Consider the following 16,299-nt stretch of genomic DNA (forward strand, 5'->3'; position numbering starts at 1 on the left):
TCCATAGCATTCAGAGTCAGATTACATAATACAATAATTAATTTTCAAATAATTGCTAATACAAGGGGTAATTACTTTAAGAGAGGGGTTCCCAACCTTTTTTATGCCATGGACCACTACAATTAGCCAAAGGATCCGTGGACCCCAGGTTAGGAACCACTGCTTGAAGACGATTGGAGGAAAGCATAGAGGGGATGTCAGAGGTAAATTTTTTACAGAGATTTATGGGTGCGTGGAATGCCCTGCCAGGGGGTGATGTTCGAGGCAGATATATTAGGGATGTTTAAGAAACTCTTAGATAGGCACTTGGTTGTTAGAAAAATGGAGGCTATGTGGGAAGGAAAGGTTAGATTGATGTTGGAGTACCTTAAAAGGTCAGCACAAGATTTTGGGCTGAAGGGCCTGTACTGTGTTGCAATGTTCTATTTTCTCTGAAAAAGGATCTAGTGCTTCCTAGAGTTTGTCATCAAAACATTGGTTGAAATCGATATCTGTACATGGATGGAAGTCCAATAAGAGTTTATTCATCCTATGTTCTCTGTTTTAAGCTTGCATTATGTTAATTTCAAAGTGCAATTAATGCTTCAGAACAACTAACCTAAAGTTAATCATATCGTGTACAATTTCTGAATTCAATGTATGCAAAATGTTGTCTGAAATTGGAATTGGCACAACTTTGCTAATGAAAACTTTGGAAATATGGCCAATGGATTCCCAGCCCAAAATTAGAAGGGATAAGCGGGGCAGCTATTGTTGAGAGTAAGCCAGAGTTGAGAGTAAAAGTGTCAGGCTTTGGCTCAAAGGAGGCTTAAGCTCGTAATAACCATTGGTAGGTTTCTGTTAGGTTCCATATTTTGTTTTCTCCGACCGTACCAAGTGTAATAAATGGCGATTGTGTGTTCTTCAACCCAGATGTCGGAGTCCTGGGAGACCCAGGGTCTTCTGGGGAATTACATTTGTGTGAAGTGCATTCAGCTGCAGCTCCTTGAGACCGTGTTAGGGATCTGGAGCAGCAGCTGGATGACCTTCAGCTTGTACCAGAGAGTGAGGAGATAATCGATCAGAGTTATGGGGAAGTAGTCATCCCAAAGCTGCAGGAGGCGAGTAGTGCATTGACTGTCAGGAGAAATGGAAGTGTGAATAGACAGTTAGAGCAGAGGACCCCTGTGGCCAGTACACTCAATAATAAGTATACCATTTTAGATAATGCAGTGGGGGATGAGCTCCCAGGGGAATGCCATGGAGACCGGGTTACTGGCTCTGAGCATGGGTCCGTGGTGCAGAAGGGAAAGAGGGAGAAGAGGGGAGCGGTAGTGATAGGGGACTCAATAGTCTGGGGAACAGACAGGAGATTCTGTGGATGTGAATGGGACACCTGACTGGTATCTTGTCTCCAAGGTGCCAGGGTCAGGGGTATCTCTGAGAAGAAAGACCTCCTGGGTAGTAATTCCTGAATTGCTGCCTGTGCCATGCGCCAGTGAGGGTAGAAACAGGAAGATTCGGCAGACTATTGCGTGGCTGAGAAGCTGGTGAAGGAGGCAGGCCTTCAGGTTCTTGGATCATTGGGATATCCTCTATGGGAGGTATGACCTGTTCAAAAGTAACAGGTTGCACCTGAACCCGAGGGGGACCAATATTCAAATGGGCAGATTTCTTAGAACTGTTGGGGAGGGTTTAAGCAAATTTGGGGGGAGGGTTTAATCTAATTTGGGAGGGGGTGGGAACTGGAGTGAAGGGACTCAGGATAGCAGATATAATAAAAAAGCAAAGACAGTGTGCAGTCAGACTGCCAGGAAGGGCAGGCAGATGATTGGACATAATTGTAGGCAGCAGGGTGGGTTACAGTGCATTAGCAAGAAGGGTAACAAATGCAGCACTCAAAGTGTTACATCTCAATGCACGGAGTATAAGAAATAAGGCAGATGATCTTGTTGGCACTTTTACAGATCGTCAGGTATGATGTTGTGGCCATCACTGAATCATGGCTGAAGGATAGGTGTAGTTGGGAGCTGAATGTCCAAGGTTACATGCTGTATCAGAGGGATAGGAAGGTAGGCAGATGAGGTGGTGTGGCTCTACTGATAAAGAATGGTATCAAATCAGTAGAAAGATGTGACATAGGATCAGAAAATGCTGAATCCTTGTAGGTTGCATTAAGAAACTGCAAGGGTCAAAGGACCCTGAAGGCAGTAGCAGGGATGTGGAGCACAGATTACAATAGGAAATAGAAAAGGCATGTCAAAATGACAATGATGGGAGATTTCAACATGCAGGTCAATTGGGGAAATCAGGTTGGAAATGGATCTCAAGACACTGAGTTTGTTGAATGCCTACGAGATGGCTTTTTAGACCAGTTTGTCAATGAGCCTACTAGGATATCAGCTATAATGAACCAAAGGTGATTAGGGAGTTTAAGGTAAAAGTACCCATAGGAGACAGTGATCACAATATGATTGAGTTCAAATTGAAATTTGATAGGGAGAATGTAAAGTCTGACGTAGCAATATTTCTGTGGAGTAAAGGAAATTGCAGTGGTATGAGAGAGGGGTTGGCCAAAGTAAATTGGAAGGAGATGCTGGCAGAGATGACAAGGACTGTTAGAAAATGAGGCTGGAGAAATGATAATGGGACCAAGGAGATGGCGGATGAACTAAGTGAGTATTTTGCACCAGCCTTCACTGTGGAAGACACGAGCAGTGTGCCAGGTGTTGAAGGGTGTGAATGGGGTGCAGTTACTATTACAAGCGAGAAGGTTTTCAAAAAGCTGAAAAACTTAAGGGTACATAAGTCACCTGGACCAGATGAACTGCACCCCAGGGTTCTGAAAAAGGTAGCGGTAGAGATAGAGATTGTGAAGGCACTACTAATGATCTTTCAAAAATCTTTGGATGCTGGCATGATGCCAGAGGGCTAGAAAATTGCTGATGTCACTCCACTCTTTAAAAAAGAAGGAAGGCGGCAAAAAGGAAATTATAGATCAGTTAGCCTGACCTTAGTGGTTGGGAAGATGTTGGATTCGATATTTAAAGATGAGATTGTAGAGTACGAATGTGCCACAACTCTGAGGGGCCGAAGGGTACAAAGTAGCCCCCTCCTTTTTGAGAATCGCAAGATCGCTATTAATTCAGGTCTGGGACCCAGGAAATGAGAGAGAGACACGCAGAATCCACAAGGGTTTGGAATGTGTCCTGGCCCCCAGAAAGGCGGAACCATTGATAACGACTATTGTCTCTTGGAGACGGAATTGTGTATTGAGTACTGTACTATTCATTGAAGCCCTCAGGGAATGATCAGAGGGGGCTGGTTGAGGGATTGCATCATCCCAATCTGATTGACATCTGAGACCCCGTGAGTAAGGATAAAAGAGGGTCTGAGGAACAACCCCTTCAGACGCACCAGGAGAGACGCTAGAAATCCCGTGACAGCGTTTAATAGCGACAGCCGGTGGGGGGCTCGCATGCGTCTTTTCTCTTTGCCGGGATTGGGGCCTTACCACGGAAGAACGGCTTTAGCTAAAGGAGAAACCAACACCAACGGAACTCTGGAAGGATCGAAATCATAAAAGGAAAAGCTGGCAAGTTCTAAAAATCTCTCTCTTGACTCCAACCAAAGGCTGCAGCCTGAATGAACTTGAGTGACTTTTATATTTCCATCGGACAATACATTATCCCCTAAACAACGATAGAGCTATTTCTTATTGATTATTATTATACCCGCACTTTTAGATTTAGTATTGACAACGTATATTATCTGTTTGTTTGCATTGATATTATTTTTGTGTATTTTTACCAATAAATACTGTTAAAAATAGTACCATCAGACTTCAACGGACCTCACTATCTTTGCTGGTAAGTGACCCAGTTACGGGGTTCGTAACAGTACTTAGTGACACAGGACAAGATAGGACAAAGTCAGCATGGTTTCATTAAGGGAAAATCTCGTCTGATGAACCAGTTGGAATTCTTTGAGGTCACATGGAGAACATCCAAGCTTCTTACAGACAGTGGTGGTCTAACCCTCAACCATCAGGCTCTTGAACAAATGAGGACAACTACACATCTATTGAGATGTTCCCACAGCAAATGATCTCACTTCAAGGACTCTTTACCTTGTTATTTCATACTCGTTATTTATTGCAATTTACTTATTTTTGCATTTGCGCGTTGTTGTTCATTGATTATTTTACAGTTACTGATCTATAGATTTGCTGAGTATGCCCACAGGAAAAAGAATCTCGGGGTTGTATGTGGTGACATGTATGCACAATACTCTGATAATAAAATTTACTTTGAACTTTGGCAATGTAGTACCACAACGCGACTGTGCCACCTCACTGGTGTATGAGCTGCCTAATTGTTTTGAACCTGGAAGTCATTGTCCATATGACAAGGTACACCATTACTTAATTTATTACGTATGCCATGTCCTAAAATGACTACAAGCCATGAAATACGCACTGTAAATGCCTATGTGATTTTTAATATTCCTGCAAGAAGTTGAAATTCCAAATCATCTGTTAAGTAAGGGATCAGATGCAGGCTTGAGTGCTGTTTGACGGCTCAAGGGCCACTGTGCCTCCAGCCCTCCCGCGGGGACTTGAACCAGAGTTGCGGGGCCAGTCTCGTCACCCTCATTGCTCCTCTCAAAACTGCCTTCAGCCCCAAACAGGGGTATTTTAGACATCTCTCCATCAGTGGGCCAGGTTGTCCTCAATATTATTTATATTTCCACATTTTTCTCAGTATTTTCTTTTGCACTATTTGTCCTCTTTTGCACAATGATTGTCAGGGCTATATTGATTTAGCAATACAATGCGGAGTAGGCCCTTCCAGTCCTCCGGGCCTCACCCCAGCAACCCCTGACAACCTGGATTTAACCCTAACCTAATCACAGGACAATTTACAATAACCCATGAATGTACCTGGTACATCTTGGTACTGAGGGAGGAAACCAGAGCGCCGGGGGAAACCCATGCCTTCAACCGGGAGATGTACAGAGTCTCCTTACAGAGCGGCGCTGGAATGGAACTCCAAACTCAGGAACACCCTGAGCTGTCGTAGTGTCACGCTAACTGCTACGCTACTGTGGCGCATGTTTAGTTTCTCATTGTTCCTTTACATTCCTTTATTTTCCTATAAATGCCAGCAAGAAAATGAATCTCAAGGTAGTATATGATGACATATGTGTAGTTTGATAATAAATTTACTTTGACTTTGAATGTTGGTGAATGAGAGGTGACCTTACAGAAACGTTTTAAAGTTCTGAGAGCAATTGATAAGACAGATGTGGCAGTCTTCTCCCCATGGTAGGGAGTCTAAATCTTGGGGTCATGGGTTTAACCTGAGGGACAACATATTCACACAGAAGGTGGCGAGTATATGGAATGAGCTGTCAGAGGAAGTGTCTGCACCAGATACAGTAGTACCATTTAACAAGCACTTGAATAGGTACATGGAGAGGTGAGGCCTGGAAGCATATTCAGATTCAGATTCAGTTTATTGTCATTTAGAAACCACAAATGCAATGCAGTTAAAAAATGAGACAATGTTCCTCCAGAATGATATCACAAAAGCAAATGACAAAACAGACTACACCAGAAAATCCACATAACGTTTGGCAATCCCCAATCCAGAGTCCGGAGAGGTTGCTGCGTATTAATATCGCGCTACCGTCTTAGTGCGTTCCCCGGAAAGGAGCTCCAAACCCACCAGACAAACAAGACCAAAAACTAAAGCTACAAGACCTGCACAAAACCACATAGTTACAACATATAGTTACAACAGTGCAAACAATAGCGTAATTGATAAAAAAAAAACAGACCATGGGCACAGTAAAAATAGTCCAAAGATGTTAAAGGACTTTAAGTTCAAAAGAAATCACCACACAGTTTCCACAAGTCCCCAGGGTCCCGACAGACTCGCCATCCCACACTGGCGGCAGACGGGAATACCCCTGCTATGGACTTTCACGGTGCCGCCCGACTCAGCCCACAATTAAAGCTCCGTTGAACTCAGTCTCGCAGACACAGCACACACCGAAAGCAACCTGACCGCAGCAGACTCCGAGTCCGTCGAACCTCCGAGCTGACGACCATCCCCTCCAGCACAGCTTCTCCCAGCACCATCCTCTGCCGAGTGTATTAAGACGGCCCCGCCAACGGCCATCAGCAACGCGACCCCGAGGACTGGGGGCCTGTTCTTCCCAGCAGAGTCCTGGACCTCACAGCAGCAGCAGCAACGAAGAAGGTCTTCCTGGAGATTTCCCGATGTTCCTCCATGCTCCCACGTCCGTTTTCAATCGATTATGATTGCGCACAGCACCCCGCTTCACAAATAACAGATAATCAGCTCCGGAGTGGCGGCTGCAAGTTGCGTCGCGCTGCCATCTTGGAAATATATCTTGGATATGAGCTAAACGCAGGAAATTGGGACTAGGTGGGTGGGCACCGTGGTCGGAATAGCCTCATTGGGCTGAAGGGCCTATATCTGTGCTGCATTGATCAATGACCCTTGTTTGAACTGTTTGTCTGCCTCACCGTCTGGTATGTGGAGCTGTTGGGGGGGCACTGCACAAGATTGAAATAAGCTGCAGAAAGTTGTGTTTCATCATGGACACAAGCCTCCCCAGTATCCAGGATAACTTCAAGGAGCGAGGCCTCAGAAAGGCAGCATCCATTATTACGGACCCCCCATCACCCAGTACGTGCCCTCTTCTCATTGTTACCATCAGGAAGGAGGTACAGAAGCCTGAAGACACACACTCAGCGATTCAGGAACAGCTTCTTCCCCTCTGCCATCTGATTTCTGAATGGACATTGAACCCATGAACATTACCTCACTATCTCACTCCTATTTTTGCACAACTTACTTAATTTAAATATTATGAACTTTCATATATATATATATATATAAACAAATAATATAAACTAATTCACAGTTTATATGATTATGTATTATGTATTGCAATGTACTGCTGCTGCATAACAATAAATTTCACGATAAATGCCAGTGTTATTAAATCTGATTCTGGATAAGATCAAATGTAAAAAATCATTGTATTTCAGTCAGAGGGGTGAATCTATGGAACAGCTGTAGTGAGAATTTAAAAACATGCACCACACTTAACAAGTTTAAAAAATAATTTAAAAATAGTTTAATGAACAAATATAAAATACATGATTTAATATGAATGGGAGAAATGTAAATAAATGATACTTGGAATTGGATTTTGTGTTAAAGATTATGAAATTTTTTGTTCTGATGTGATGATTGATGCCAAATATGTTTTTGTATAAGTAAGAGGGGTAGGCGTAATAAGCTGTAGCTTCAGCCTTTCGGTCTGTTTTAAAGATTTTTATTATTTAATTTTGTCTTATGAAATCATTGTTATGAAATCATGGTTGAAAATGATGCTTTTTGTTATGTTGGTACTGACCGAAATAAATAAAATTTCATTCAAAATAAAATTTCATTCATTTCATTGATTCAGATAGAGGGACTTTAACCTCATAGCATTGCCTCTGTCTTTGCATAGATATAGCCTGAGCTTTTCCAGATTTTCAGGTTTTATTGGATATCTGATCACCTGCTCTTGTGTTACATTTACCACTGAATCCAGTAGCACTGCATCAATGTACTCTGGCAGGCTGTTTCTGTTGTAGGTAGTAGAATGACGGATGGCAGAGTGGAGATACGTCTCTACCAAAGGAGATGTAAGGCACTCCTTCCCTGCACTATCCTGCAGGTCACCCGTGGGCAAGGTGTAGCACCTGCTTAGCTCAGCCCACCCCGCCGATCAGGGTCCCATGAAGTCATGTATGCAGGTGGTGAATGGCCGTATGAGCAGCTGGTGCATATCACAAATCCTAGTAATGCGACCACTGACACCAGGCAGACAACCTCTGGAGAGTATTGATAATGGCTGGGGCCACCTTTCTTGTAGAGACACTGCCCAGAAGAAGGCAATGACAAGCCACTTCTGTAGAAAAACTTGCCAAGAGCAATCATGATGAAAGTCCATGCCTTCTTCTGGGCGGTATCGTTACAAGCTGAATGACCCCAGCCGTTACCAGTACTCTTCAGAGATTGCCTAGCATCAGTGGTTGCCCAACCAGAATGTATGACTGCATCATTCGACATGGCACGTGATGATGATCATGAGTAGAATGAACTGAAATGACTGTGGTTAATGTTCTTTGCTTACTTTATATTGTTTGTGCGATCTTTTATTTTGCACATTGGTTGTTTGATGGTCTTGTGAAGTGGGGTAAGTCTTTTAAAGGCTTTTTTTTTTGTGGCTGCCTGCATGAATACAAATTTCAAGGTTGTGTACTATATACATAGGCATCTGAGTAGCCAGGGCATCAAAGGTTATGGTGAGAAGGCTGGGGAGTGCGACTAAATGGGAGGATGGATCAGCTCATGATAAAATGGCGGAGCAGACTCGGTGGGCTGAACGGCCGACTTCTGCTCCTTTGTCTTATGGTCTTACATGTGTACTTTGATAATAAATGTACTTCAAATCTTTCACAAGGATGGGATCTCCAACCTTGATTAAAGAGGCCTTATCATGTAGGCAATCATGGTCAATGACCAGGGTTACAGAATCTCTTGTCTCAATATTATATCAACTGTTTATTCTTCTCCGTTGAAGCTGCCTGCCAAGCTGAATCCCTCCAGAGTGTTGTGTGCGATACTCTGGAGTTCCAGCATTTGCAGAATCACTTGTCTCAATATTATCATCATCATCATTGTTGTCAAATGCTTGTCACACCACTGGCATTTAGAACAACAGTGAAGTCCCTCCATCTCTGCCTGTCCTTGGCCATCTTCTCTATTGTGCCCCAGGTATGGTACAGGATCTTCATTTCTGCCTCTATTGTATGACACCAAGTTGTCTTTGGTGTCCTCTGCCCTTCAGGGTCCAATGAAGTGCTGTCTTGAATGTGGAGTTGGCCTCTCTTCTCATCATATGCTGGTTCTCCAGGTATAGGGGATTCAGCTCAGAGCTAACAACCCTGACTGTTCAAAAAAAAAATGTTATGGAAATAGAAATGAAGAATCCTATCTCAATATCAGCGCCTTTACTTCCTGAGAAAGCTGAAGATATTTGGCCGGCCCCTAAAACCCTCACTAATTTTCACAGATGCACCGTAGAAAGCATTCTTCTAGGGTGAATCACAGCCTGATATGGAAGTTGTCCTGTCCAACAACCGGGAGAAGCTGCAGAAGATCGTGAACATAGCCCAGCACATCACACAAACCAATCTTCCATCCTTGGACTCACTTTACACTGCACGCTGTTGGAGCAGTGCTGCCAGAATAATCAAGGACATGACCCACCCAGCCAACACACTTTTTGTCCCTCTTCCTTCCGGGAGAAGGTTTAGGAGCTTGAAGACTCGTACGGCCAGATATGGGAACAGCTTCTTTCCAACTGTGATAAGACTGCTGAACGGATCCTGACCCGGATCTGGGCCGTACCTTCCAAATATCCGGACCTGTCTCTCGGTTTTATTTTTGCACTATTTTACTTTACCTTTTCTATTTTCTATTTATGATTTATAATTTAAATTTTTATCATTTTACTATCGATTTGTACTCCAGGGAGCGCGAAGTGCAGAATCAAATATCACTGTGATGATTGTATGCTTTAGTATCAATTGTTTGGCGACAATAAAGTAATAAAGATAAAGATATTATGTCAACTCTATAGATGCTGCCTGACCTACTTTGTTCTTCCAGCATTTTGTGCACCGTTCCCTCCTAGCTGCAGGGGTGCATGGTCGTGCAGTAACTGAAATACTGTTCCACGTAGGAGCATTTCAACAGCAATTTGTGTGTGACGTAATATAGAGTGTTGATGTGAAATGTGCTTCCCGTGTCTACGGTGCAAGATGATCCAGAGCAGTTGAATGCAGGCATTTGCTGAAGATCTAATAAAGCACTCTCAATTTCAAAACCAAATTTTCCTCAAAATAGTGATAAAATTTATATATCAAAGAATCTATTAATGGGCACCTTTGAAACATTATGAGCCATTCAATCAGAGTGAGAATCATGTTATAAAATTTCTGGTAGCAGTACTGGGTAATGCATTAAAAAATATTGGAAGCTACAATAAGAAATACAAAATAAATAAATAGTGCAAAAAAAGAGTAAAATTGATGCTGTTCGTGGGTTGATTGTCCATTCAGAAATCTGATAGCAGAGGGGTAGAAGCTGTTCCTAAAACGTTCAGTGTGTCTCTTCAGGCTCATGCTTCTCCTTCCTGATGGTAGTAATGAGAAGAAGGTGGTAGTGTGGGTCCTTAATGAAGGATACCACTTTTTGAGAAATTATCATTTGAAGATGTCCTTGATGATGAGGATGCTAGTGCCGATGATGGAAATGACTGAGTTAATAACTTTACAGCTTTTTCCGATCCTGCACATTGGCACCTCCAGAGCTGGCATGATGCAACCAGTTAGAATGCTCTCCATGGTGCATCTGTAGAAATGTGCTAGTCTTTAGTGATGTAGCAAATCTCCTCAAACTCCTAATGAAATAAATATACTTTTATTTTGATGTAGGATATTTCAGTAGTTTAATGCTTATTAATCATTAGATATTTAATTATAAGTCTGGCATTTTAGAGCGTTTGCTCAACTGACATGATATCCTTTATATGACAGCCACTATTTCAGTCTATTGAGCTTTTTCCACAACCTTCTGCTCCCAGTGGGAGGCTCTGCTTACGGGGGCATGGAGTGAGAATCAAGGCTGCAAAATTATTGCCCATTCTCCCTGGGATTATAGAATTTTATAGCAGAAGGCCATATATTTTCCGAGTAGATTTTTATAAGAATAGTCGCTGACTCTTAAGTGGCCAAATACTCACAATTTGTGACATACTGTGCAGCTAAGGCTATATTTATTTCTTTTTTCTAGGTTATACACAATGACCTCATTTTAGAAATGTACCATCCAACGGCAGGGAACATAGCTGTTCCAGGTAGGTTAAAGGTCTCTTTTCTTCATTAGAGCACAACTAAACATCCCTTGCTGCTGTGTTCTGTTGTTAGCCAAGTAAAGTAATAAACAAATATTTCAGTGTTTACTGTGCAAGCAGAGATCTTCAAAAATATAACAGAAGCACCAATAATTTCTGTATTTACTGTGGCTTTCTTCTTCACTTTGGCTTATGTTGTTGAACTTCTTAATTTATTTATGGACATGCAGTGCAGAATAGGCCCTTCAAGGCACACCCCTGATTTAATCCTAGCCTAATCATGGGACAATTTACAATGACTAATTCACCTACCAAACAGTATGTCTTTGGATTGTGGGAGGAAACCCGAGCACCCAGAGAAAATTAATGCGGTCACGGGGAGAATGTGTGGCGACGGGAATTGAACCTATGTTGCCTTCTACTATAAAGTATCGTGCTAACCACTATGCTACTGTGGTAAACTATGTCCACCTGTCTGGACATGCCCCTCTGCTGACTGCTCCTGTGGCTCCTCCCACAGACCCCTGTATAAAGGCGATTGGAGGCACTGCTCCTCCCTCAGTCTCCGAGATGCCGTGCTCCCTTTTGCTGCTAATGAAAGCCTATCGTTCGCCTCCCATCTCCGAGAGTTATTGATGGTGCATCAGCTACCATGCCAACCACTATGCTACCGTGCCAGTAGAACCTTTGGAAGATTGATGTTAATGCAAGGCTATTGAGGTCTGGTGTGACCCATTGACCACACCACTCCAAAGGGGTTACATAACTCTTCCAAAAAGAAGTCTCTTCTTGGTGAACCTCTCTTTGGAAAACTCGACAAGAATATTGAAGCCTTCTGTTATCACAGAAGCTACGATCCCCATGGGAAGGATCACTCTGGTTGGTAACCTTTCATTATAACTAGACAAAATATAGAGATGTGTTATGCTTGAGGGGTGTACATAAACCTGAGGAAAGGCTGAGTGAGTTAGAGATTTTCTCTTTGGAGTGAAGGAAGATGAGAGGTGACTTGCTAGAGGTTTACAAGATGATAAGAAGTATAGGTTGAATAAATAGTCAGAGACTTTTTCCCAGGGCAGAAATGGCTAGTATCAAGGGGCAAAACTTTAAGATAAGGAAGAAAGTATAGAGGGGTTATCAGTGGTCGGTGCATGGAACACCCTACCAGGAATGCTGGTAGACGCAGATACATTAGCGACATTTGAGAGACCTTTAGACAGGCACGTTGATGATAAGGAAATGGCAGGCTGTAAGTGTGAAGGAAGAGCCAGATTGATCTTGGGGTAGGTTATAAGATCGACACAACATTGTAGGCCGAAAGTCCTGTACTGCGCTGCAGTGTTCTGTGTTCTATAAGCATATAAGTGGAATGGAGGAGAGATGAAAAGAGAAGATCCACGATAGGGCAGAAAGCAAGAGAGGTTAACAGGCAATTCATTTCCAATTAGTCTCTTAACCTTTGAGCTAGAGTTCCCTTCCCCTCCCCACTCAATAATACTGAAATATTCTAGCAGCAGATTGCTGTAACCAAACTGCTTAGACTGATTTTTATGCAGAATTATCCCGTAGCATCAACAGTGCTGGAGCCTTGAATAATTCTGTTAATCTAATTGAATTCTGTTAAATTCAATGTTTTAAATGATGCTTTCAATTCTGTGTTTATCGTTGCTATGATCCTAAGATTTTTCATTATTTCAACCACATTAATGAATGTTAATACTCCTCTGGTATTCAATGGTTTGATGTTTTACATTCTGTGTTTTTCGCTTGGTTTTTGCTGTTTGCACGATTTGTTCTGTTTTTTTTTGTGCGCTGGGAGCTTGATGTTTTCTTTGAACGGATTCCACGATGTTTCTTTGTTTCGTGACTGTCTCTGAGGAAGACAAGTCTCAGGATTATATACTGCATACAGCCTTTGATAATAAATGTACTTTGAATCTCTGAATCTGTAACACTGTGAGTAAATACAATTAATTGAACCAGCAGTACTAATGTTGTGTGTTGGTGCGTGGCCTAGTGGGCAAGGCATCAGACTAGTAACCTGAAGGTCACTGGTTCGAGCCTCAGCTGAGGCAGCGTGTTTGTGTCCTTGAGCAAGGCACTTAACAACACATTGCTCTGCGACGTCACCGGTGTCAAGCTGCATAGGTCCTCGTGCCCTTCCCTTGGACAACATCGGTGGCGTGGAGAGGGGAAGGCCTGCAGCTTGGGCAACTGCCGGTCTCCCATACAACCCTGCCCAGGCCTGCGCCCGGGAAACTCCAGGCGCAGATCCATGGTCTCTCGAGACCGACGGATGCCACCACCACTAAGGTTGTATTGTTGGGAATGTCTGCTTAAAAAGTTGCGTGGTTAAAGAATCAGGTTTATTATCACTGACATGTGTTGCGAAATTTGGTGCCTTGCAACAACAGTACAGTACGATACATAAAAACAATTACGTAAGTTACAAAAAAAAATTTTTTTAAATAAATATGTAGTGCAAAAAGAGAGTAAAATAGTGAGGTCGTGTTCAGGGTTCGTGGACTGTTCAGAAATCTGATGGCGGAGGGAAGAAGCTATACCTGAACTATTGAGTATTTTGTCTTCAGCCTCCTGTACCCTCTCCCTGATGGTAGCAATGAGAAGAAGGTAGTAGGGGTACTTAATGATAGATATTCTCTTTTTGAGGCAATACCTTTTCAAGATTTCAAAACTTTTAAGAGCATGGCTGAAATTAAATTTTTACCATAACGGCACATTGTGGATATTAAATCTTAACAGGGCTGCACGTTAGTGCAATTTCTTGACAGTACATGGTTGTAAGATCAGGGTTCAATTCCCACCAGTGCCTGTAAGAAATTAGTGATGTCTCCCTGTGGCCACATGGGTCTCCTTCAAGCACCCTGGTTTCCTCCCGTGTTCCGAAGACTGAGGGTTAGTAAGTAGTGGGCATGCAATGTCGGTGCTGGAAGCGTGGCGGCACTCGTGGGCTGCTCCTAGCAGACTGTGTTGGTCAGTGACACAAAACCACGCATTTTACTGCATGTGTCGATGTACATGCGACAAATAAAGCTAATCTGAACTTGGTTTCGGTGCTTAATCGTCACCTCAACTCTAGTTCATTCTGCGATTGTGTTTTTGGATTTCTGTCTCATCTGGGTTCCGTCTAGCATCAAGTTAATGACCCTGCTCTCATCTCAATCTCAAAATCTGATGTATCATGAGGACCCAGAGTGTTACCTGGCTCATTCTAATTGACTTACAGTTGTCGCTGTATAAATTCAGTGGTCACTTTAATAAGTACAGGAGGTACTTAATAAAATGGTCACTGCGTATATATTATCACAGAGTTTAGCATATATGCTCAGTGATCCTTAAACACATAGTTACTAGGAGCCTAGCAGCTGCACTGTGTTTATTCAGTGGTTGCTAGCCACTTGATCACGGAGATATATTTTATTGCAAAAGAAGATCAAGTTGTCCTGGCTTATGAAAACACAACCTCGCTAAACCTGCCGAGCTCTGTCAATTTGCCTAATTATGTTAACCTGCCCAAATGTATTAACCTGTCTAATTGTTCTGCTTACAACCCTGAACCTGCCTGAGAAAGTTACTGTCCTAGCTGACCTTCCTACCATCACCTCAAGAAACCGTGAGTCAGAGTACAGAAAGGAGATGGATTGTTTAGTGACGTGGTGTCATGGCAATAACCTTTGCTTTCAGAGTCAGTAAAAAGCTGGGCATTGACATCAGGAAGGAGGGGGGCAGTGCGCATGCTCTTGTTTACATCAATGGTACTGAGGTTGAGTAGGTTGAGAGCTTTGTGTTCCTAGGAGTAACTATCTCCAGTAGTCTGTCCTGGTCCAACCACGTAGATGTCAAGGACAAGACAACACACCAATGCCTCTACTTCCTCAGGAGGCTAAAGCAATTTCTCATGTCCCCTATAACCCTCACTAATTCTTTATTTTGAAGATTGAGAGGAGATTTGATGGAGGTATACCAAATTAGGAGGGGTATAGATAGGGTAAATGCAAACAGGCTTTTTCCACTGAGGTTGGATGGTATCACAGCTAGAGGTCATGAATTAAGAGTGAAAGGTGAAATGTGTAAGGGGAACATGAGGGGGACTTCTTCACATAGAGGGTGATGAGAGTGTGGAAATGGTTTAAATGCAATCACCTATCAAATGCTATGATGGGCCAAAGGGACTATTTCTGTGCTGTATTTTTCTATGATTCTATGACCCTAATTTTGATCGATCCACCATAGAAAGCATCATGTTACCATAAAAAACACTCAGAGAGTTGTGGACGCAGCTCAGCACATCCTCCTCTCCATGGAATTTATCTACACTTCTCACTGCCTTAGTAAAGCATCCAGTGTAATCAAAGACCCCTCCCACCCTAGACACCCAATTGGGCAGAAGATACAAAAGTCTGAAAGCGTGTACCACCAGGCTCAAAGATAGTTTCTATCATCGTCATCATTAAGTGCCGTGTTGTATGATGTGGGTGATCTTAGTCTTCAGTGTCTTTACAATATGGGTGACCCCAGCCATTATCAGTACTCTTCTGCAATTGTCCACCTGGAGTCCGTGGTCACATAACCAGGGCATGATGTGCTCCAGTTCCTTATACAACCAACCACCACCTCCTTCCATGGCTTCATGTGATCATAATTGGGGGAGTGGGGAGCTAAGCAGGTTCAACACCTTGCTCAAGGAAGACCTGCAGGCTAATGGAGGGAAGGAGCACCATACTCCTCCTTTTGTAGAGACATATCTCCACCCTGCCATCCATAAAGCTTCTATACCACTGTTATAAGACAACATGAGTAGTCCCCTAATAGGCTAAGATCGTCTGCTATCCTCACAATCTACCTCATAATGACCTTGCACCATATTGTCTACCTGTAATGCACTTTCTCTCTAACTGCTACACTTCACTCTGCACTCTGTAATAATTTTCCCTTGCACTATCTCAATGTACTGTTGTAATGAATTGGTCTGTATGAGCATCATGCAAGACAGGATTTTCCCTGAACGTTACTACGTGTTACAATAATAAACCAATTTACCAATGATGCACTTTGAACTGTATGTCACATCGACTGTACCTCAGCTGCAGTGTCTGCAAGTGCCACCGTGTTTCCGGCGTCATCAGAGCTCGTTCACAACATCGCAATCCCAACCTGTATGTAATGCATTTTGGGCAATCGAACTAGACTCAGACGGAGATTGGAAGTGCAGTGCTCAGTGTTGTGGAACAGAGGGACCTGGAAGTACGAGTGCAGTTTGCTGAAAGACATTGTCACACCGGAGAAGAG

At 42.9% G+C, this 16,299-nt stretch overlaps 1 protein-coding gene across 5 annotated transcripts in view; it reads left to right on the forward strand.

The window, feature by feature from the left end:
• The window catches only part of sugct (succinyl-CoA:glutarate-CoA transferase), a 528,034-nt gene that overhangs the window by 369,179 nt on the left and 142,556 nt on the right, over positions 1-16,299 (forward strand). For 4 of the 5 annotated variants that reach the window (XM_073032218.1, XM_073032624.1, XM_073032311.1 and 1 more), the window contains one exon: positions 10,929-10,992. The exons of the other annotated variant lie outside the window; for it this stretch is intronic. In XM_073032218.1, the coding sequence (XP_072888319.1) occupies positions 10,929-10,992 (64 nt within the window). The remainder of the gene's footprint in view (positions 1-10,928; positions 10,993-16,299) is intronic. 5 annotated transcript variants of the gene reach the window in all.

Source organism: Hemitrygon akajei, chromosome 1 (genome assembly GCF_048418815.1).
Source record: "Hemitrygon akajei chromosome 1, sHemAka1.3, whole genome shotgun sequence".
Taxonomy (NCBI): Eukaryota; Metazoa; Chordata; class Chondrichthyes; order Myliobatiformes; family Dasyatidae; genus Hemitrygon; species Hemitrygon akajei.